The sequence below is a fragment of the Myotis myotis genome, unplaced genomic scaffold (assembly GCF_014108235.1).
Source record: "Myotis myotis isolate mMyoMyo1 unplaced genomic scaffold, mMyoMyo1.p scaffold_m19_p_9, whole genome shotgun sequence".
Classification (NCBI taxonomy): Eukaryota; Metazoa; Chordata; class Mammalia; order Chiroptera; family Vespertilionidae; genus Myotis; species Myotis myotis.
In genome coordinates this window covers 22,482,321-22,503,659 of record NW_023416401.1, presented here as the reverse complement: position 1 = coordinate 22,503,659, position 21,339 = coordinate 22,482,321, and the positions used below count along the sequence as shown (strand labels likewise).

At 42.1% G+C, this 21,339-nt stretch overlaps 1 protein-coding gene across 1 annotated transcript in view; it reads left to right on the top strand.

The window, feature by feature from the left end:
* The window catches only part of CHD6 (chromodomain helicase DNA binding protein 6), a 181,752-nt gene that overhangs the window by 57,937 nt on the left and 102,476 nt on the right, over nt 1-21,339 (top strand). Inside the window, exons 3-5 of the mRNA XM_036321729.1 lie at nt 1,112-1,632; nt 13,472-13,619; nt 15,420-15,569. Coding sequence (XP_036177622.1) covers nt 1,112-1,632; nt 13,472-13,619; nt 15,420-15,569 — 819 coding nt within the window. The remainder of the gene's footprint in view (nt 1-1,111; nt 1,633-13,471; nt 13,620-15,419; nt 15,570-21,339) is intronic.

Here is a 21,339-nt window from a genome sequence, read left to right as displayed (position 1 = left end):
TCCTGAGCCATCAAAGATCATTGTAACCATCTTCCTGGAAAGCCTGCTTGTCCCTCCCAGGTTCTCCTTAAGTTAGTTTTTTGTTCCTGACCCAAAATAAGGGAGTTATTTTGGTTATTACAGGAGAGTGTGTTGCTCTGTGAATCTAGCATCCATGTTTTTACCTGATTACTGCCAACCTTATCTTAGTTATGAAATGACAAATGCACTTTGCCACACCAGACCTGAAAGTATGAGCTGTAACTTATGTTTCCAAGGAGATGTTTCTTTAAAAGTGGTAACTTTAGGAGACTGTACCTTTATTTGATGGTGCTCAAAAACAGCTTTGGAACTTCCTTTTTAGGGTTGCCTTTAGCCTCTGTGACACATTCTTTCTAATGGCATCCATTACAAGAAAGCTTTCTTCTATATGGTAGTTGTTTTTTTCATGTGGCCAAAGGTTGTTTGGTGCGAATCTGGTGAATAAGTTAGGCTATCATACAGTAGAACACCATTTTTACTTAATAATAAAAGGCATAATTTTGAATGATGCAAATTTTCTTATTGAAAATCAAACCAGCTGAATTTTGATGCTGCTTAATGATATGTGAGAGCAAAGATTTGGGAGATATAAAGCAACATACTGAGTTTGACGCTGCATCCTTATCACCCCATTTAATATTACCTTTATTCATGAACACATTTGAACAGAATTTTTGTGTATGAGCATGATAAGTGCAACCCTAGGTGAGAACGGTGTGCCTTGGGTTTGTTTCTGCTAGTGCCATCTAAAGGTATTTTGTGGGAAACTGTTGTTGTTACCTGTTTAACAATATGGAGCTTAAAAAATGTTTCAGAATTTTGCATATAACGTGGAAAATCCTTGAGGTTTTTACATATGAATTTCTCACATAATTTCTTATTAGCAATGACTTGGTATAGCTCCACCAGAGGAAAGGCAAATAATGTGTGTCCTGTTCGCCACCATATCCCCAAGGCCTAACCCAGGACAAACTGACACATAGTAGGAACTTAGTAAATGTTGAACAAATACATGCCTTCAAACTTAATAATGTTCCTTGCATAAAGCATGCAAAAGAAGAGTAATACTCTTGTTTCTCTCTTTTTATAGTTGTCACATTTAAAAGTTCTGAATCACTCCCCAATGTCTGATGCCTCCGTCACTTTTGACTACAAATCCCCCTCCCCGTTTGACCACAGCACTGATCAGGAAGAAAAAATTGAAGATGTTGCCAGTCACTGTCTGCCCCAGAAGGACCTGTACACTGCTGAAGAGGAAGCTGAGACCCTTTTTCCTAGGAAAATGACATCTCATAATGGGATGGAGGACAGTGGAGGAGGGGGCACTGGAGTGAAGAAGAAACGGAAGAAAAAGGATCCAGTAGAGCAAGAGGGGGCAGCAAAGGGAAGAAAGGACAGGGAGCCCAAGCCAAAGAGAAAGCGAGAACCTAGAGAGCCAAAGGAACCCAGAAAGGCCAAGGAGCCCAGGAGGGCCAAGGAGCCCAAGGATCCTAAGCAGAAGGATGGAGCAAAGAAAGCACGGAAGCCCCGGGAGGCCTCGGGCACCAAAGAGGCCAAAGAGAAGAGGAGCGGTGCTGACTCTACAGCCAGGACGAAGTCCAGGAAGGCCAGGTGCGTCCCTTTCACCCCATTCCGAGCTCTTGGCTCTGTCTCTGCCTTTGGGCTTACTCCAGCCCCTGGACACAACTTTACTATGTTCTGCCAAAATGAACTATTTTCTCATCTCGTAATGAGAGCAAGATAACCTAGTACTGGCCCTACAATTTCTTGCCATTCCGTTTGAATTAAAAATTAGAGTATGTTAGCATGCACAGCATGGAAGGGAAGGGACGTCACAAGTGTGATTCAGGGAGGGCAGCGGGTTTTAGAACAGCAGCAGCGTACAGCGGCAAAGAAGGGGTACAGTCCTGGGAATCAGTGGTGTAGGTGACCTGCGAAAGCCATGGGTGTGCACAGAAGAAAAGGATGCCAAACTTCCCTAGGCTGTGAGCTCTTGAGTGCAGGACCATTCATTCGTAGTCTTTATTTGCATTCAGTAATTAACACCGCACCTGACATGTCCGTAGGTGCTCAAGAAATGGTGAGTAAATGAGACCAGAGGAGACCACATGTAGAGGGAGATCAGAGGACACGGGCCAAGTACGGACTTGGGTGATAACTGAGGGCCCTGGCTGCAGATTCTATCAGGATCCAAATGCACTCAGGGAATTCAACATTTGTCATCTGTATACAAATGTAATATTTATGTTTGGTTTATGTCTCAGTTCTTTGTGCCAAACATATTTTGAGGACATACAAAACAACAAATATATAACTTTTTATATATATTTAAGAGGAATTTAAGTTTCTAAAATCTAAGTGCAGAGGTAGAATATAGACCAGGGGCACCCATAAAAACACAAAGATGCAAATGCTAACAGAACATAAAGTAGTGAGTCCATCCTGTTTTAAGTGAGGCATGGAAGAAGTAACTTGAAGAGAGAAAGCATTGTAGGTTGTCTGCTGCGACTCTGAATTTACTATATGGTTCAGTTCATTTTCAGAAGGACAGTTGGTTGAGACCAGATGGATGATTTTGTAATCCAAGTTAAGACTGTCTTATCAAGTTCATTTCCTTCTGTCTGGTGGGAGATTTCATCTTTTGTCTATTGTAGAGGCTTGTGTGGGATCCTAGGAATGTCTGCCTGCCCCAGAAGGTCAAGACAGATAGGTAAAATCAGGATTCTGGCTAATGAGAAACTTGTGGGCTCTGTTTCTCAATGAACCTAGTGTGTATACTCTGACCTCTGATGTGTGTAGGGGGTGGCAGAGTGAGTTTCTGTCTTCTGCCAATAACTTTCCTCTTCATATTTCTTTGGGAAACTGAAGTGGTCCTCAGGTAATAGCATGTGTGAAGAGGGAGAGTCAGATGTGAGCTAGTGGAGTGACTTATTTTGGTTATTATAGAAAACAGAGAGGATCCTGAGGATAATGTGTTAGAATCAGGGTAATTGGAGGAGAGCTTCACAGCTCTAATAAGGGGCTTGGTTTGTATGTAAGGCAGTAGAAAGCTGGAAAGCCATAGGTGTCTGAACTCACTTTAGCCACTGGTGCTTACAATTTTCTTCCCTTTCTAAAAGGAATTCACATTTACTTTGGATAAAATGTGAAACAAGGTGATGAATACAGACATTGTTGGAAAGTCCATTTTGTGGCAAATGTATGTGTAGAAGATATTAAAGGAACCTGATTTTGATCTGATTAGTCTGTATATAATATGAGTTGGACAAGTGTTTGGTAGTGCTTTCAAGGGCTGCTAACTTAGAAAACAGAATCTCTTGAGGTTTAGAAATTCTGAAGATACCCTTTGGGAGGATGCTGATGTATAGATAGGGCTAGTTATTCCTTTATAAATGTGGGCAAGTTCCATGAAGCTTTCTCTCTCTTGATTTTGGGACTATGTAAGAGTGACTTGTAACATAATAGAATTTTTCTGTGTAGCCCATTGGGGTTCTGGATGGCAAGCCTTTCACTTCTTGTCCTTTATATATTTATAAAATTGTTTTTGTTCCTTTAATTAATGACCCTACTGGTCAGCAAAAGCAATTTTAGTTATGACAGCGTGATTAATTGGTAAAAAATATATGTTGGTAATTAAGTCTCAGGTTTTTTTTAGCTCTTTGATTTATCATCTTGCAGATTGGCTCAAGTACATGTCTTGATGTAAGCAGTTATTGATTAGCCCCCAGATAATACTTGATGGTTACAAATGGTTCGCTGAATGCTTGGATTATTGCAGTTGCTCCAGAAGTGATTTAGGGGCTTCCAGTCTTTTCCTCCTTCAGTCCATCTTGCTAGCTGCCACCTGGCTAATCTTTCTGAAGCACTGCTGTTTTCTTATTTATGTTTATAATTGGTGGTATAAATCAAACCCCCTCTTCCCCTCTCTTCCTTCACACCAGCTGAGAAATAGTCAACAGAGATGGAGATGCACTTATCAGCTTTATTACTGATAAACTGGATTGACAAATCTCCATTGGCTTGTTGCCAGAATCAGGCTTCTTGTAAGTTACTTGCTCTGTTGAGTTTATCCACCAGAACTGCAGGCTTGTCCCTGAGCAGAAAGGGCGCCGGGCTACACGTGCTCCATTCCTTTTCCGAGTCTCACTAGTCTGGTAGGTCCCCAGTCAGAGAAGTGAGAAGAGTTTGAAGAAAGGCTGAAAATGTGTTTTCAATATTGTTCCCTCCTTGGTAGTAAAACATGATTTTCCTCATGAAAACCCTGGGACAGGGAAATGAGATTTCCTCTAACATTTTATACCTGCTTAGAAACTTCTGATTGTTCCTGCTGCCTCCAGGACAAAATCCAGACTCCTTTTTCTGTTATATAAATCCTTTGGGGTCTGACTTCTCCCTGCCTTCCTGCCTTCCTGCCTCTGACAACAGACCTTGCCAGGTTGAACTCACTACCCCTTAAAGGTACTTGACTCATTTCTCCTTCAGATTGCTCTTGCTCTTTGTCCCAACATTATGCCCTTTGTCCTCCCAGTGTTCCATGTCCTCTCCATTCTTCAGTTCTCAGTGCAAGTCTCAGTTCCTCCACAGAGCTTCCCCAAACCAGTGTGCTCACCCATCCCATCTCAATTTCCATGGCATTTGAAACCTTACTTTGCATTGTCAGTCAGAGATGTTTACACCCGGGAAGACTAAAAGAGACCTAGTCCAACCCTGTTACCGCAGCCAGGGAAATGGAGACCCACAGAGCAATAACTTGTAAACAAGACGTCCTGATCGCCAGTTTTGTACACTTCCCTCTGCAATAGGCTACCTCTCCATCATACACTGTTGTTTTTTTGTTAATCCTCATCAAAGGATATTTTTCTGTTGATTTTTAGGGAGAGTGGAAGAGAGAGGGAAAGAGAGAAATATCGATGTGAGAGAAACACAATTGATTGGTTGCCTCCTGTGCACGCCTGACCAGGTCTCGGGCCTGGGAGGAGCCTGCAAACAAGGTATGTGCCCTTGACCAGGATTGAACCCAGGACCCCTTCGGTCCACAGGCCAGCACTCTATCTACTGAGCCAAACCGGCTAGGGCCATGGTCGGCAAATCGCGGCTCGTGAGCCACATGCGGCTCTTTGGCCCCTTGACTGTGACTCTTCCACAAAATACCACGTGCAGGCATGCATGTACAGTGCAATTGAAACTTCGTGGCCCGTGCGCAGAAGTCGGTATTTTATGGAAGAGCCGGTATTTTGTGGAAGAGCCACACTCAAGGGGCCAAAGAGCCACATGTGGCTCGCGAGCCGCGGTTTGCCGAGCTGCAGTTTGCCGACCACTGGGCTAGAGCATACATACACTTTTGTTTTCATGTATGCGTGACTTGTCTCCTCAACAAAAGTTAAGTGCCTGAGATCAGGACTACCATGCTTTTTGTTTTTTTATGGTTCTGGGGGTCCATCACTAGAGAGGTTTGTCAGGTTATTGGCTACATAGGAGGCATAAAATTTATTTTATATAAATATATTTAATTTATATATAATATAAATTTAATTTGTGTATGAAATATGTATTTATATAATACTAGAGGCCTGGTACACGAAATGCATGCACAAGTAGGATCCCTAGGCCTGGCCGGCGATCAGGGCCTATCGGAGCCTTCTGATTGCCGGCCGGGGCCTTCCTTTTGGCTGCCGGCCGGGGCCTCCCTTCCCCCACTGCCAGCTGCCGGATGTTGGCCGGGGCCTCCCTCTGTTTCATGCTGACCACCATAGCGAGTGATAGAACTCCTGGTCGAACTCTCATAGGGACACTTTGCATATTAGCCTTTTATATATATAGATATGATTTTATATATTATTAACATACATTTTATACACACACACACACACACACACTAGAGGCCTGGGGCACAAATTCGTGCATGGGTGGGGTCCCTCGGCCTGGCCGGCAATCGGGACCAATCAGGGTGTCTTGCCCAGACCCCTGTGGGAGGTTGGCTGGGCCAGGGAGTGGAGGGGCTGTGGGAGGTTGGCCGGCCAGTGGTGGGGCAGAGGGACTGTGGGAGGTTGGCTGGCCACAGGATGTTGGCTGGCCATGGGAGGTTGTCTGTGGGAGTGCACTGACCACCAGAGGGCAGCTCCTGCATTGAGCGTCTGCCCCCTGGTGGTCAGTGTGTATAATAGCACCTGGTCCACTGGTTGTTCTAGTCATTCAGTAGAATGTATATATCTATATATATCTATATATATAAAATTTGATTGTTTTCTTGGAACTAATGGATAGAGCTCTTCTCCCTGAAAATAAGATTCATATAACATAGCATATAATAACTTCCATTGTTCAATAACAGTAAGTGGTATTTTCATTTTATAATTAAAGAAGTGAAATGTTCTAATGAGGCAACTCTGGGTGGGTTCCTGAATGGCTACTCGGGGGCTGGTCACTAAAGACCAACCCATGATTAGAAGCTTGGAATTTTCAGCCATACCCCTTTATCCTTCGGAGAGGGGAGAAGGGCTAGAAATAGTTAAAATTGATCATGCCTCATGCCTCATGCCTATGTGAGGAAGTCTCCATAAAATGTCAAGTGTAGGGGATTCGGAGAGCTTCCAGGTTAGTGAACACATTCATGTGCTGGGAGGGTGATGCACGCCAGCTCCAAAAGGAAGAAGCTCATGTGCTCAGGACCCTCTCAGAGCTTCTCCAATGTATCTCTCCCTCTGACTGTACATCTTTGTCCTTCATCATATCGTTTATCAAACCGATAAACGTGCTTCCCTGGGTTCTGTGAGCCGCTCTTGCAAATTAATTGAACCCAGGGAGTGGGTCATTGGAACCTCTAATTTAGAGCTGGTTGGTTAGAATCATGGGTGACAATCTGGGATGGTGACTGGCGTTGAAAGTGGGGTGGGAGGGCAGCCTGTCTTGTGGCACTGATCCCTTACCCTGTGGAATCTGCTGCTATCTCTGTGTAGATGGTGTCAGAATTGAGTTAATTGCTGGTGTCCGAGAATTGTTTTTGTAGGAGGAGAAATGCTGGGTGACCAGAAGTGTCAGAAGTGAAGGGTTTTGTGTGAGTAGTAAAGGGACTCACAGGAGAGGAACATTGTAAGAACTGGGTTTTCTCTGCACAGGAAGGTGGAAAACTGAGTTTTTTCCAACACAAGCACCAGTTTCTGTGCCTCAGCTTTTTACCCTCTTTGTTGTTGTTTTGTCAACTCAGAGCAGATTTTTCTCCCATCCAATAAGTTTAGTAACATCTTGGAAGTAAGGTTTTACCTTTTCTGATTTCCTTCTTTGATGGTTGCTTCTAGAAAGTTAAGCCCCAGAGTTTCTGATCATATAACCATTTGAGCTGTGAGTCAGCTGATAACTGTGGTTCAGGATGAGTAAAATTCAGTCAGCTCAGCTCTGCCTCCCTGTTTGAAGGTCATCTCCTTTGTAGAGTGCATATCTTTATTGAGGAACTAGAGGCCTGGTGCACGAATTCATGCACGGGTTGGGTCTAGCCAGGGGAAGGGGCCGCCCCCGATCAGGGTGGGGGGGGTGATCAAGGGTGGGGCTGGTGTGTGTGGGGGGCAGGGCTATGGGCAGCCCCACCCCCTGGTGGAACTCCTGGTTGGACTCCTGGTCGAGGGGACAATTTGGCTCCAGAGCAGTCAGTTGACCAGATTCTTTCTGTTTTTACATTCTAATAATTTATTAGAAGAAAGAAGACAATGAATAGACACCTTGTGTTTTGAACCCACTGGGCTTTATGTTAAGTAGGGGAAGAATATAAATGATAAGGGCAGAGACCATCTCTGACGCTTTGGACTAAGTCTCCATTCCTAGTTTTCTAAGAATACCTGGAGTGCTTCCCCTGTAATCCGAGAGCTTTCTAAATTATGGTCTCATGTATGGTGGACTTTGACTTGATCGATAAGGAAGCAGTTACTAAAATACTAATGCTTGATTTATTTTTCTGGTATATATTTAGTGTGTCCTGTGTGCCTTGCTTTGTTTATAAGTCCTTTTGTTGGGAATGGGATAGTTGAGGAAGGAAAGTGTCATAGAAGTATCATCTACAGGCCCTATCTTTGAGGAGCTTTCAGGAGTTAGAGAAACAGCCTTGCAAGCATTCAAATAAAATAAAAAAATACAAGCAAACAAAAGAACCTAGTATAACTGTGTTTAGGATAGCTAAAAGAATTTAGAAGATTAAGAGTATTTCATTTCTGTTCCAGGGAGTCCCTTGGAAGAGGTGAATATTGAGCCAGGTATTAAAGGAATTAGTACATGAGAAAAAATGAAGCAAAAGACCAGAATGCATTTAAATAAATGTTCTTTGGGGGGTATTTTCAATTTTATGATGGTAGACTGAGCATACTTTTATTTTCCATTCATTAAATCTTAATGAAATGACTGGAAGAACAGAGGGAATACATTCTTCAAAGATGAGCAATGTTAGGAATTTCTGGATGAGGAAGGCCAGTGGTATCTTACTGATGGATAAATGCTGCGGAGGGAGTCCCAGCTCAGAGCACGTGCAGGAGCTATGCTTGTGGCAGAGGTACAAGTGCTTCCTCCTCATAGTAGACCTGCAGGGGCTATCTGCAGAGTGGCAGTGTGGTTTGTCAGCTCTAGGCTGAAGTCAGGCAATTGCTCTAGAGCCGTGGTTCCCAATGTGGGGCACACACCCTACAGGGGGACAATTTGAGAATGAGATATTAACAGTGAATTTTTTTTTAACAATTTCTTAGTGTATTTCTTCCTTAGTACTTCAACTGTCCTTTCGTTCTTTTATTTTTCTCTTTCATGGATGCCATGTTCTTTGGAAGCTTGTTTAAAGCAAGTTAATGGCCTTTTAGGCTTCCTCCACTGTCTAGGAGTTCACTTTTTGAATAATAAGAATCGTATGTCACGGGGAGGGGGGCATGAAGTTTTAGAGATGCTTAGGTGGAGCATGTCCAATAAAAGGTTGGGAACCACTGCTCTAGGGATATTGAGCAGTTTACTCTGGGGGAGGTTCTAGGGCTCCAAGTGGAGACTGACATCCACAAGAAGGGAGTCAAGGGGCACTAGCTTCTCTGCCTTTCCCTGCCCATACTCTAAAAGGGAGGGGGAGGGGCGGCACCTGTATGCATGTTCCCAGGCCTGGCCTCCCAGTCCAAGGCTTGTTGGAGAAAGTAACTTATTAGGCAGCAGATAGCCTCACCAGACACCTGCGTTGTCAACCTCATTCATTTTAAATAGGAACAGTTCACCAAAGATCATGAGACTGTGAGGAAAGCAAGCAGCAAAGAAGAGGAAAAGAGAAATGAGCAGAACAGCTGTCTTCAGGAGAAACAATCAAAGAAAAGAACTTGTAAGATTTTAAGTTAGAATCCTCAGATCAAGATGAAGCTTTGTCTGCAAAACAAAAATGGGTTATGAAAAAGAAAGTTTAACAAGAAAAATTAAGGAAAATTTAAAACATGGTTGCCTTGATTAAAAACAGCAAAAATATTGAGTAGAGGAAGAAGTGGGGAGATATATAAGATTTAAATTCATTAACTTTCAAATCAGGATGCCTATAACTGGTCTTCATGTGGATAACTAAGGAACTAGAGGCGTGAGCATATTTGGAGTTAGGGAGGTATCAGTGAAAAGCGATTCTGACTGGAAAGTGGGGTTTGTTTTAAAGGGACTGAGGACAGGGTGATTTGTTTCTCATTTTGTCTATAGCTGACTATATCTGCACCAAAACAATTAGGGGTTTTTTGCATTTTTTTCTTTTAACCAATGTTCAAAAAACCTGTGCCCAACTCAGTTCTCTGGATATAGGCTGAACTAATATGGGCATTAAGTAAAAGTTGAGTTAATTTTGCAAATGAGCTCTTTGGGGGCAGTATCCCTGTTTTCAGTGTTGTACTCCTAGGAAGAAGAACAGAGCCTGTGGCAAGGCCTGGACTGGACGCTTCTCTGAAGAGTTGTTCCTAGGGTGGAGCAGTGGCTCTTGGGCTGGACTCCCCAGACCTATGCATGTCTGTGGGGCAGTGATTGCCATCATGAGCTGTTTTCAGTCATTCTGAGCTTGGGAATTGTGGCAACTCACTATGGCAGTAACTGATTCTTATCTGCTAAGACTTTGATGGACATGTTATAAAATTTAATTTAAAAATGGGAAGATTAATCTTTTTTCAAATAATGCAATTTGTTTGGTAAATAAAAATTTTCATTACCGGAATCCATGGGAGCAAAGTAATAAAAGAAAAATCATTGTAATACAGTGTTGTGACACATACCCAGACTTTTCTCCTCATACTCAGATCTAACACCCAGTTTCTAACTACCAATTTTAGCTTCTAGTAGTTTTATGTATTTGAAGTTTCTTGCATGTCATAAACACATGGTAGATGCTTTCTTTAAAGTAAGTATATGTTTTATTATAAAATCAAGGGGTTTTTGTTTTAATTTTAAATATATATATTTTTTATTGTTGATAGTATTACAGATACCTCCCATTTTCTCCCCCTTTTACCCGCCTCCTCCCAGCCTCTACTCACCCCTTTAGGTCTTCACTGCCCTATTGCCCATGTCCATGGGCTATGCATATAAGTACATAAGTTCTTTGGTTTATCTCTTCTCGCCCGCCCAACCGCACCATGACGTATGTCAGTCTGTTCCATGCCTCTAGGCTTCCGGTCTTATTTTGTTGGTCAATTCATTTTATTCATTAGATTCCACAAATAAGTGAGATCGTGTGATATTTGTCTTTCTCAGATTTCACTTAGCATAATACTTTCCAGGTCCATCCATGCTGCCCCAAACGGTAAGAGATTCCTCTTTTTTATAGCTAAGTGCTGGCTGGGCTCTGCTTTGCTGCTGACTTTGGGGCCTGTGCTGCTGTCAAACCTGTTTCTTCATCTGCAATAGATGACTCATCTGCTCTGCTCCCTCATGGAATCGCAGTTCAGTGAGGCTCAGAACACAAAAAGTGCTTTGTAGAATATAAATTGCTATACAGTTTTCTTAGTGAGAAGCCACATAACATGAGATACATATTCCTGTGAAAATTTAGCATCTTTTAAAACTGTTTCACCTGAGTCTCCTGTCCTGAACTGATAAGTGGGAGAAGTTTTGCTTCCCCGCCCCCTGCTTGAGAGGGCAAACCTCTTATTCAAAGGTGTAATCCTCTAAAATGGCAGGACCCCTTGAGTTTCATTGCCTTTAGTTGGACCAGAATAATTTTCATAACTTTCCTGATAGATAGACCCGTCAGTCTTCAACCTGAGGAATTGAGGGTGGGCTGTTCATGCTGACCAGTCATCAGCGGGTGCTAGTCCTCCCACAGTTCATCATGCTGGATTTCCCTTCTCCAAACAAGGCCCTCGGTTCTCCTTTCCCCCGACACCGTCCAGTAACTCACTTGATGGAAAATATCCACATTTCCCATTCTGTCATTTGCCAAGACTTACTGGTTCTACTTCAGCTGAATCTTTAAAATTATTTCCACCTTTGAGTTTTTATTGATTATATCTAGCCTAGGTCTTCATTGCCTCTTGTGTGAGCATACCATCATGGCCCTTTCACACAGAATGAAGCTGAAATCTAAACTCTCTAGGCTGGTATACCCCTGGTTTCTTTCTAGCCCTGTCACTTAGTACTTCTGTTCACTTCCTTGTCACCCAGCCACACAGACTGTCTTTTACTAAATGTGCTCTTAAAACTCTTCCATTTCCCAAAATGTCATGATGGTTAAAAAAGCATGTCTGGGTTCAAATCTTTTCTCTGCTATTCACTAGTCATGTTACCCTGGAAATCTAACTGAACCTCATTGTGCCTACTGATAAAATGAGACTAATAAGACTAGTATCTGCCTTATAAGGTTCTTGTGAAAAGTAAAGGAGGTAATTCACGTAAAGGACTTAGAGAACTGTGTCTGCATGTATCGTTTATAAGTATTAGTTGTGATGATGATGAGGATGATGGTGATTGTGCCTGCATGTATTGTTATATAAGTATTAGCTATGATAATGATGATTCCTATCTTCTGTCAAAATTCTATGTATATCCCCACTCAAATACATTTTCCCAAATCTCCCCAATGATAAGTAATCTAATCCATCCATTGATAAACTCCATTTGTCTATATATTCAATAAATATTTATTTAATACTTATTATCTATAAGGCATAAGGCGAATATACAGCTTAACCAAATACATATTGTCCTCTAGGAAAAGTCGTCCATTCAGCAAATGTTTATCAAGCAACTGCAGAGGATCCAGGCACTGTATGGTACTGAGCCCATGTAAGAGTTAATGACTAACTTTGGTGACAGATCAGAGTTTGAGTACCTTAAGGAAAGAACAGTTGAAATGCTTTGGCAGTGTAGGAAAGAGATTCTATGCGGTAGGAGGGTCAGGAAGGCTTTTTAGAGGAGATGTTGCCATCTTAGCAGGGTTGCAGAATGGGTGGACTTTGGACTGTGGCTCTGCATGGTCTTTGGAATTTTCATAATTGTAATCTCCTTAAGGCAGGGACAGTGTTGTCTTCATTTTTCATTTTTGAGTTTTTAGTACTCACTTTGAGTCTTATACATAGATTATTCTCAATAGAAGATGATGACAGATTAGGGAGATGTCTCTTCCCATGTAACTTAAAGGGAGATTGAAATTTGATGTTTCTCAATATCTGCAAAGCAAGTGCATTTCCTAGAGAAGACATTTATATAAACTGGAAGTGAGGTTTTTGGCAATGTTCATATTAAAATGGGACCTCATTTCTCGAACTCAATTCGTTCCGGAAGGCTGTTCAAAAACTGAATCATTTTTTCCCATTAGAAATAATGTAAATTGAATGAATCTGTTCCAGACCTCTAAATGATTCCCTGTTTTAACCTTTCTTATATATATAGTACATGTCTATTGTACTGTTTAATCTATAAACACTTTAAAAACAAAAAGGACATGAAATGTAAATGATAATTTAACAAAAAAGAGAGGAAATGTACAGTAAAAAATAAAATATAGCAATAATTATAAGCAGCAACAAAACAAAAAAAAACACGAAAATATTCACAGCACAATATCCTGAGATTTTAGCGGTGGTAAACTGACTCATATTCGTGGATTTTCTCCTTTGTTTGTCACCTGAGAGATGCGTGACTGATCATACAGGTATCGGCACGAAAGGGTTGTCAGGTTGAGAAGCGAATTGTTTGAGATGGAAGACATTTGAGAAACAAGGTTCCACTGTATTTTATTTCTTATCACATTAATCATAGCCATAGGAGTCACAATAGGGGTGTAAAAAGGTGAATTCTGCATGGAAAGCTATTTCTTCCCATGTTTTTGTATATTTTTGGGAAGAAATTCTTTTAGATTTTCAGCTAAAGCCTACCCTGGTCCAAGGATTCCAGGATGTGATATCATAACTTTGATCATATGAGAAATCTTAGTTTCAAAAACTGCCCAACAGGTTTAATTCTGAATTTCTCCTTGTAGCAAGGAGCAAGGACCAACCCCAGTGGAGAAAAAGAAGAAAGGAAAAAGGAAAAGTGAAACCACAGTGGAGAGTTTAGAGCTGGATCAGGGCCTGCCGAACCCATCCCTGCGGAGTCCTGAGGAATCCACTGAGTCTACAGACAGCCAGGTACAGCTGTGACCCGGAGCCCTGGTGAAGGTTACGGCTGCTAGATGGGATCTTGCTGACGCGATCCTGTCACTCCTCTCCCTCTCAAGCCTACATCCCTTGTGCACAGGCCTAGGCTGGGCTTTCATTGTTTTGGTGGGTAAGCACCAAAAGACCACAGACCTTTTCCCTAGCGTCCTGACCTTTAGTATAATATTATTAATATGAAATAATCTCCCAGTTTTTTAGTGGTGTTTGCTTCCTTCTTGGAAAGGAGCATATTTGGCTGCAGAGAGAATGAATGTGGAAAATGAAGTTGAGAGCTAAGCTAGGTAAGGCACAGGGCCCTGTTTTGCAATGTAAGTATGCATTTAGGACTCAAGGCTGGGCCAGTCTGCACAAGGACATTTTCATAGTCCTAGATGCTGGAAAAGTCAGGATGTATTTATTATGCCAAAATAGGAAGGAAAGTTTGGCCAAACATGAAAACAAGGAGTTGCCCACCTACATGCAGTTTCTGACAATATGCCAAGTGTGCCCATGCCCGTGGTAGGACATGACCTTGGTGAGATATGACCTTGGTCAGCATGCGCTCCCTGAGTGAAGCAACATGAGTCTCCCGTTTGAAATGCTGTCTCCTCTGATGCCCACAGCAGTTCATCTGAACTGTGCTGCTGCAGGGGACCATTGAAAGTAAAACCGACCCGCTGTAACTTCAGTGCCATCTGGATCCGCATAGGTTTCTAGGTGATCTTCATTGTAGGAAGGTGTCAGCTCCTGATGTCATCGTGGTAATAAGTAGTAGTGTCTGGGGTGTCAGAGCCAACCCCCCCCTCACTGCCTCTAAATTTGGGCTTGTGGCTGCTAGATATCTGATTGGCAGAAAAGAAAGCACATTGGGGTTGATGGGAGTTGGCAGGGGGTTAAGTGTTTCTAGGATGGTGATCTGTATGTAGGACTAGGGGCAGCTTTCTATGTAGAACCCCTCATGTAAAGTTAAGTATCAGAGGTGACACAGTGAAGAAAGGGGGGGAAGGCTAAGAGAGGCTCAGGAGATATCTTGTAGGAAATAAGGGAGGCGGGGTTTTGCTTTTGTTTTTTAAGGTTTATGTGCTTGAGAGTGAGCTAGCTGGTGAATGGTTCCCAGCGTGTTTCTGCTGCCTGGATGATGTGTATACAGAGATGAACCATGTGTTTTTATGTTGGAGGAAAGCCACTGGGCCACTTTGTTGCAGAATGTTGTCTCTGAAAGGTCACAAGCTGCTTAATTATAGACGAGTCCTCAGATGGTGACTCATGAGTCTTGTTTTGTCACACTTAAGATGTCTCATGTCTCCCTGTATTTCAAGGAGTATTAGAAGGTTCTAATAAAATTGGTATTATTTAATTTAGGAATTATGTAAGTTGGTGAATTTAAGCAAAGCCAAAATCAACTATTATATATCATTATCATAAAATCAGAGCTTCCAGCTAGGCTGGCTAGAAGGGACCTCAAAGATGATGGAGTTTACCTCCCATCCCTGTTTTACTGGAATAGAACCCAATTCAGGAAGGAGGTGAAAAGTCACTGCCGTTGATGAATAAAACATGCCTCACTGGATTCCAAGACTACACCTTCTCAGTTCCCCCCAGTTTGGATCCCCTCCCTCAACTAGGTCCCATTTTGAGCGAATTTAGTTCTTAAAAGAGTTGTGTTTAAGGAAGACTCCTTTTGTAATGTAAGAAAAGTCTCCTTTGCATGTTAGTGAGTGTAGTTGAGAGTATTCTTTTACAAGTTTTTCCCTTTGACTCACAGAGCTCTCTGATGTGTTTTCCTTGCAGAAGCGACGCTCTGGACGGCAAGTGAAGCGCAGAAAATACAACGAGGACCTGGATTTCAAAGTGGTGGATGACGATGGGGAAACAATCGCTGTTCTTGGAGCTGGCCGAGCATCTGCCCTCTCAGCTTCTACCCTGGCTTGGCAGGCAGAGGTACGCCTTTGCATGGGATGTTGGTCTACCTGATGGAGTTGTTCTGTGGCTATTTGCTAACACAAGTTAGATCATTTTAACTACTGCTTATAAAATTCAGACCCTCACTGTGCCAAGCAGGATCCTCTACCATTACACTATTTCACCAAATGCATTTTTCAGATAAATGACTTTTCCTTATCCCTCTCTTGACACTGCAGCCAAAAGACTTGCTGTCTTTTAATGCCTCAACTAGCAGTTCTTTCCCACCTACTGGCCTTTGTATGTGTTGTCCCTTCTTCCTGGAATGCTCTTTACCATGTGCTTTACATTTTACATGACTGGTTCACCGTCTTTTAAAGTAGTATCTGTCCCTCAGCCTAGTGATTCTGTATTTCACTCCTGTGTGTTTCCTTCATAGCACTTACTATACTTGTAATTTGGATTTATGATTTCATTTTGTTGTCTCTCTCACTAGAATGGAAAAGTCTGATATGTGATAAATAGTTGTTTGGTGAATAAAATCATGTGAACTAGTCATTACAGTTGGAACTTGTATACTGAGAGTCCACCACAAGGCCAGGTCCTGGAATTCAAGGATGAGCATGAAGGGTTGGCCCCTGCCTCCCAGGAGCCTTAACACATTGCGTACCGCATAGAAATCTCTAAGACATACGCCAGGAACCACACGTTTTTGGGCAAACTGCACGTTATTTAAATCATCATAATGCACTTTAGGTGTTGTTTTTCAATAATTATAACATTTTTATTTACAAAAACAATTAAACAATTAAAAATTAAAGTTCCTAGTACTTTTTTAACGTATGGTACTGCGTAAAACATTTTCCTCTATGAAGAGGGACCAAACAAAATTTACATAAGTATCTAGATTCGCTCCTTTTTCCATGGGCATGAAAAACAAGAACACTCTTGAGTGGTCCTTAACAGATGGCGCGCGAAACACGAGAAAACTCCTGAGCGGTACGAAATGTGTTAACTAGGAGAAGGAGCGTATGGCTGACCTACTACCGTGATAAGCGCAGTCCTAGAAGTATGTGCTGGATACTGTAACTGCACAGAAGGAGGCATGGACAGGAACGGGAGGGCAGTCAGGGCTTTAGGAGGGGTAATGTCCAACATGAACTACAGCCCCAGAGCCTGGATGGTACCACAGGCTGTGGTATGATAGACAAGCGTGGCTGAGTGCTGCGGTCTAGTTTGCAGAGCGCTGGGAGATGAGATCTGAGTGGTGGGTAGAACAAGTCACATAATGTAGATCCTTGGATGTCAGCTAAGGTATTTGGCCTTTATACTGTAGATCAGAGAGGGATAGGAGGCATCGATGGGCTCAAGCAGAGAAGCAGGATGGCCATATTTGCATTTAGGACTTTCCACTGGCAGCAACATCAAGGAGGAAGAAGATAGCATTAGGACCTGATGCCCAGATGTTAGAAAGGAAGAGCGGTAAATGTTGAAAAGGAGGAGGTCTGTGCCAAGGAGCTTATAGAGAAGAAACTAGAAGCCAAAGGAGAAGCAGGCTGAGCATGTAGGAGGGGCATCATTGCCAGCAGCACATTCTGGCTATCTGTTGGTTCGGAGTCACTGTTGCTGACTTGGCAGAATTCACGCTCTGCATGTGCAGCAGCAGCACAAATACCTGTCCTTTCTCCTGGGCGCCGGTGTGGCTCACTGAAGCCGATAATCCTTTATCTATTGAAACCACCTGGCCTCCAATTTGAAGCAGTTTTACATAACTTCACATGTCCTTTCACTCTCTTGGCATGGAAGGTAGCTAGAAACAGGGTCATTGTTCCTTTTTTAATCAAGAAAGAGGCACAGAAAGACCCAGGTCATAGAATTATATAGTAGGTGTTGATCAGTGACCAGCACTAAGATTTGGTTTCATGTGGAATATAAGACTTAATAGGAATAATAATTGATGTATTGTCATTGTAGTACTTTTCAAGCAAATAGTTAAGAGTAGCCCTCACAGACTGCTGTGCATTGATAGGATTATATTGCTTTATAATGGGTTTTTCTTCCTTGGAGATTTTATGGTTGGTTTGGTTTTTAAAAAACTATAAGGGAGCCCCAGCCGGCATGACTCAGTGGTTGAGGAGGTCATGGGTCGTCGATTCCTGGTTGGGGCACATGCCCGGAGTTGTGGGCTCGATCCCCAGTGTGGGGCATGCAGAAGACAAGCCAATCAATGATTCTCTCTTATCATTGATGTTTCTCTCTCTCCCTCTCCCTTCCTTTCTGAAATCAATAAAAATATATTTTTTTAAAAATCAATAAGATATTTTATTTTCTCCTCCTAGCCATTTAGCCTAAGTCATTAACTATATTTCAGTTATTGTTATGACTTCTCTCCTGGTACCTGAAGGGCAGAATTAGCTGATCTGACAGAAACAATTAGGGAAATTGTACGTATCTTAAAGCTCTTTTTATCCTCTTAAGGATACAGCAAAGAGAGGGAAATATATAGTGAAATACAAGATAGAATCTGAATTTGCATTAATTATGCCTCAACAATTGTTACTAAATTTAAGCAAGAAAGAGGCCTGATAAGAGGTTTTGGTGCTGATGTTCAGAAAAGCAACCAGACCATAGGCCTGGCCCAGCACCCAGGGCAGACCAGATAGCTTGCAAGGGGGGTTGAGTGGGTTTCAAAATCAGTGCTCCATAAAGTCCTGGCTGCTGCAGGACCAAAACAGCTTCACTTTCATCTATTGGGCTTCCTGGTGAGGTGTGAACAAAGATTTCCCTGGCTAATGCAAAGCTTAAAAGCCTTGGATCTCATCTTGGATTCCAGGCAGTCCTCAAAGCATCCAGTGGCACAGAAAATCAGTTGAAGAAGATGAGGCTCTCTTTCATCTTTCTCCCAAGGCCCTTTGGATGGTGTCTGCTTGCTTGCTGGCTTTAGCTTGGGGCAGAGAAGGGTGTGGAAAAGGCATAAAAAAGGTCCCGCTAGCACCTGTTGGCAATTCTGTGCTATCTCTTATCAGCATGCTCAGCCCAATTCTGTGGCTGCTGGCCCCTGTCCCAGCCCCAGATTGCAACCTCAGTATTGGTTACCTAGTGGTGAGTTGCTAAAAACATCTTTACACATGATTCATTCTAGTTCAAGACTGGCAGATTAGCACAGCCTGCTTTAGAGTCCAGAGGACAGTCCCCTTACTAGGAGCTGGGATTCAGGGGCTGGAAATAAGTTTCCACCCTGACACGAACTCCTTGTTTTCCTATTCTTTGTCACATGGATGTTAGTACTTGGAACAGAGGGAACTTTCACAGTTGTACATTTACAGGGTATAGATTTTTGCAAGATTGTCTCAGGTTTTGCCTCCTACAATTTGTGTGGTTTGTATGATTTTGCCTTTTGGAATAAAAGGACTTTAATTTGAATGAGGTTCAACTCATGGTGCTCCCCTGTGCCTCACCACTGTGTCTTTGCAGACAGCCCCTCTGCTTTGGCCTTTTCCTGTGCCTGGCAGGTTGAGCTCAGTTATTGCCTCCCCCAGCAAGCTCCCTACTCCCCCTGAGCTGCGGATAAGTTCCTCTCTCCTATGCTCCCACAGCATTCTCCTATGATTAACTTTTTCATTGTCCTTTAAACACCTGCCAGTTTTTGCTTTCCTTCTAAACCAGCAGTTTTCAACTTTTTTTCTAATAGCACTCATAAACTAATTACTAAAATTCTGCAGCCCACCAAAAAATACACTGTATTTTGCCTGAACAACAACAACAAAAATAGGTGTAATTTGGTTCATTTACAATGGATGGCTATTGTTGTGTTAACTATTGTCATTTTTTTTTTTTTAAAGGAGAAGCAAGAGTTATTTTTTTTTAAAATATATTTTATTGATTTTTTACAGAGAGGAAGGGAGAGAGATAGAAAGTCAGAAACATCGATGAGAGAGAAACATCGATCAGCCGCCTCCTGCACATCCCCACCGGGGATGTGCCCGCAACCCAGGCACATGCCCTTGACCGGAATCGAACCCAGGACCCTTCAGTCCGCAGGCCGACTCTCTATCCACTGAGCCAAACCGGTTTCGGCTATTGTCATTTTTTTAATTTGAAAATCTAAATAAAAAGAAGTCAGTGTCCCTGACTAAATAGTCAGGTATTATTGCATGTTTCAAAATTTCTTGCAGCAGACCAGTTGAAAACCGCTGTTCTAAACCATGAACTATTTAAGGATAGGGCTTGTATTTTTTTTTTTTCTTCTTCTCTGTATCTCTCAGGCATGAATTTCAATAAAGTAAAATTTACATGAATTCCCAGGAACTATTCAGGCAAAAACTCACTTATGGCACTTTCCAGCCTCTGTTTTGTGGTGTTACAACTGTTTATTTATTATTACCAAAGTCAGGAGTCAGTTGGAATCCATATCCCACTTGTCCAGAGCCTGTGACTCTTTAGATTTGTCAGTGCCTCTGTCACACTGTTCTGAATATTACTCCCCATTGTTCCCTCAGTCAGATTATAAACGTGCAAAACAAGTGTCACTTTTTAGTTTAGCATAATGTTCACCTAACATAGGTAGTACCAACGTAAAGACTTGTACTGAGTTGTACTTACATATTTATTTAATATATGAATAATGAATCAATATGCTTAAAACCCATTGTGTAAACAGGTACGATTTTTAACTCGTAGGTTAGAAAAACAAGAATGAGATATTTTTCTTTTTTCTCTCAGCCTCTTGTTTTCTCCATTTCTTTATACTGGCATATTTTTCCCATTGGTATTCATTTACTTCTTGCTCCAAGCAGACACTCTAGCCTGCAAACAGACCCCTTGGCAAAAATGACTTGGTGCTCTTTGGCATTTGGCACTGCTCTAGTTTTGTACCAGCTTCCATGATTCAGTGCTTTGGCTCCTATCCACTTGGCCTGGGTGGATGATCTTGATTCTTCCTATTTCTTCATTGGCTACAACCGCCATTTCCCACCCTGAATCTTTCTTCAGATCATCTCCTGTACTTGTTTCCTCTTGGTTTCTGCTGCTACCCATTGTGCTGAGGCCAGTGTTCAGGTTATTGCAGTATGCACTTGTATAGTCTCCTGCTGCAGTCTCTGTCCTCCTAATCCATTACCAAACTAATTTTCCCACAATACCAGAGAAAGTTTGGTGTTTCTCAGTGTCCTGCTCAAGAATCTAAGCTGATTACTTCTTAACTCCTTTAAAAGGTTGAAACTCCTGCCTGATTTTTAAAAAAATGTGGCTGCACCTGTTTACCCTCATTTATTTCCATTCCTCATTGTGTATAATGCTTTTGCTCTACTGAGACTGGTTACTGAGTGTTCCAAATATGCAACCTACTCCCCATAGACTCCTTCTTTCATCCTTTGGGTTCATTTTGGCTTTCCTTCCTGTTTGCTGACCTCTTATGAACCACCATTCTTTTGGGCCCAACTAACATCATCTATTCTGTGAATTCCAAGCTGTTCTTGCCTTCTGCATTCTGGTTAGCTTATGGTTACTATCACACTAATTAGCTTTATCCTGGGACATCTAAGAAAAATCTGTTTAATTTTGCTTTCCCTGAATGAGTGTAAACCCCTGAAACTGGGCATCTTGTTTGATGCTACTTTTGTATTTCCTTGACACTTGGGAAATACTTGATGATTTGAAAAGGTGATGTGCTTCTTGTTATAGTCTCTCCTTATGGTTAGTTAAATAGAAGTAAATCAGGTGGTTGGTTGAAGTTGGGAGCAAATTGGTTTGAAATGTTTGAAATTTTTTCTAAGAAAAACTGTTTAATTATGTGAGTCTCTGACATGAA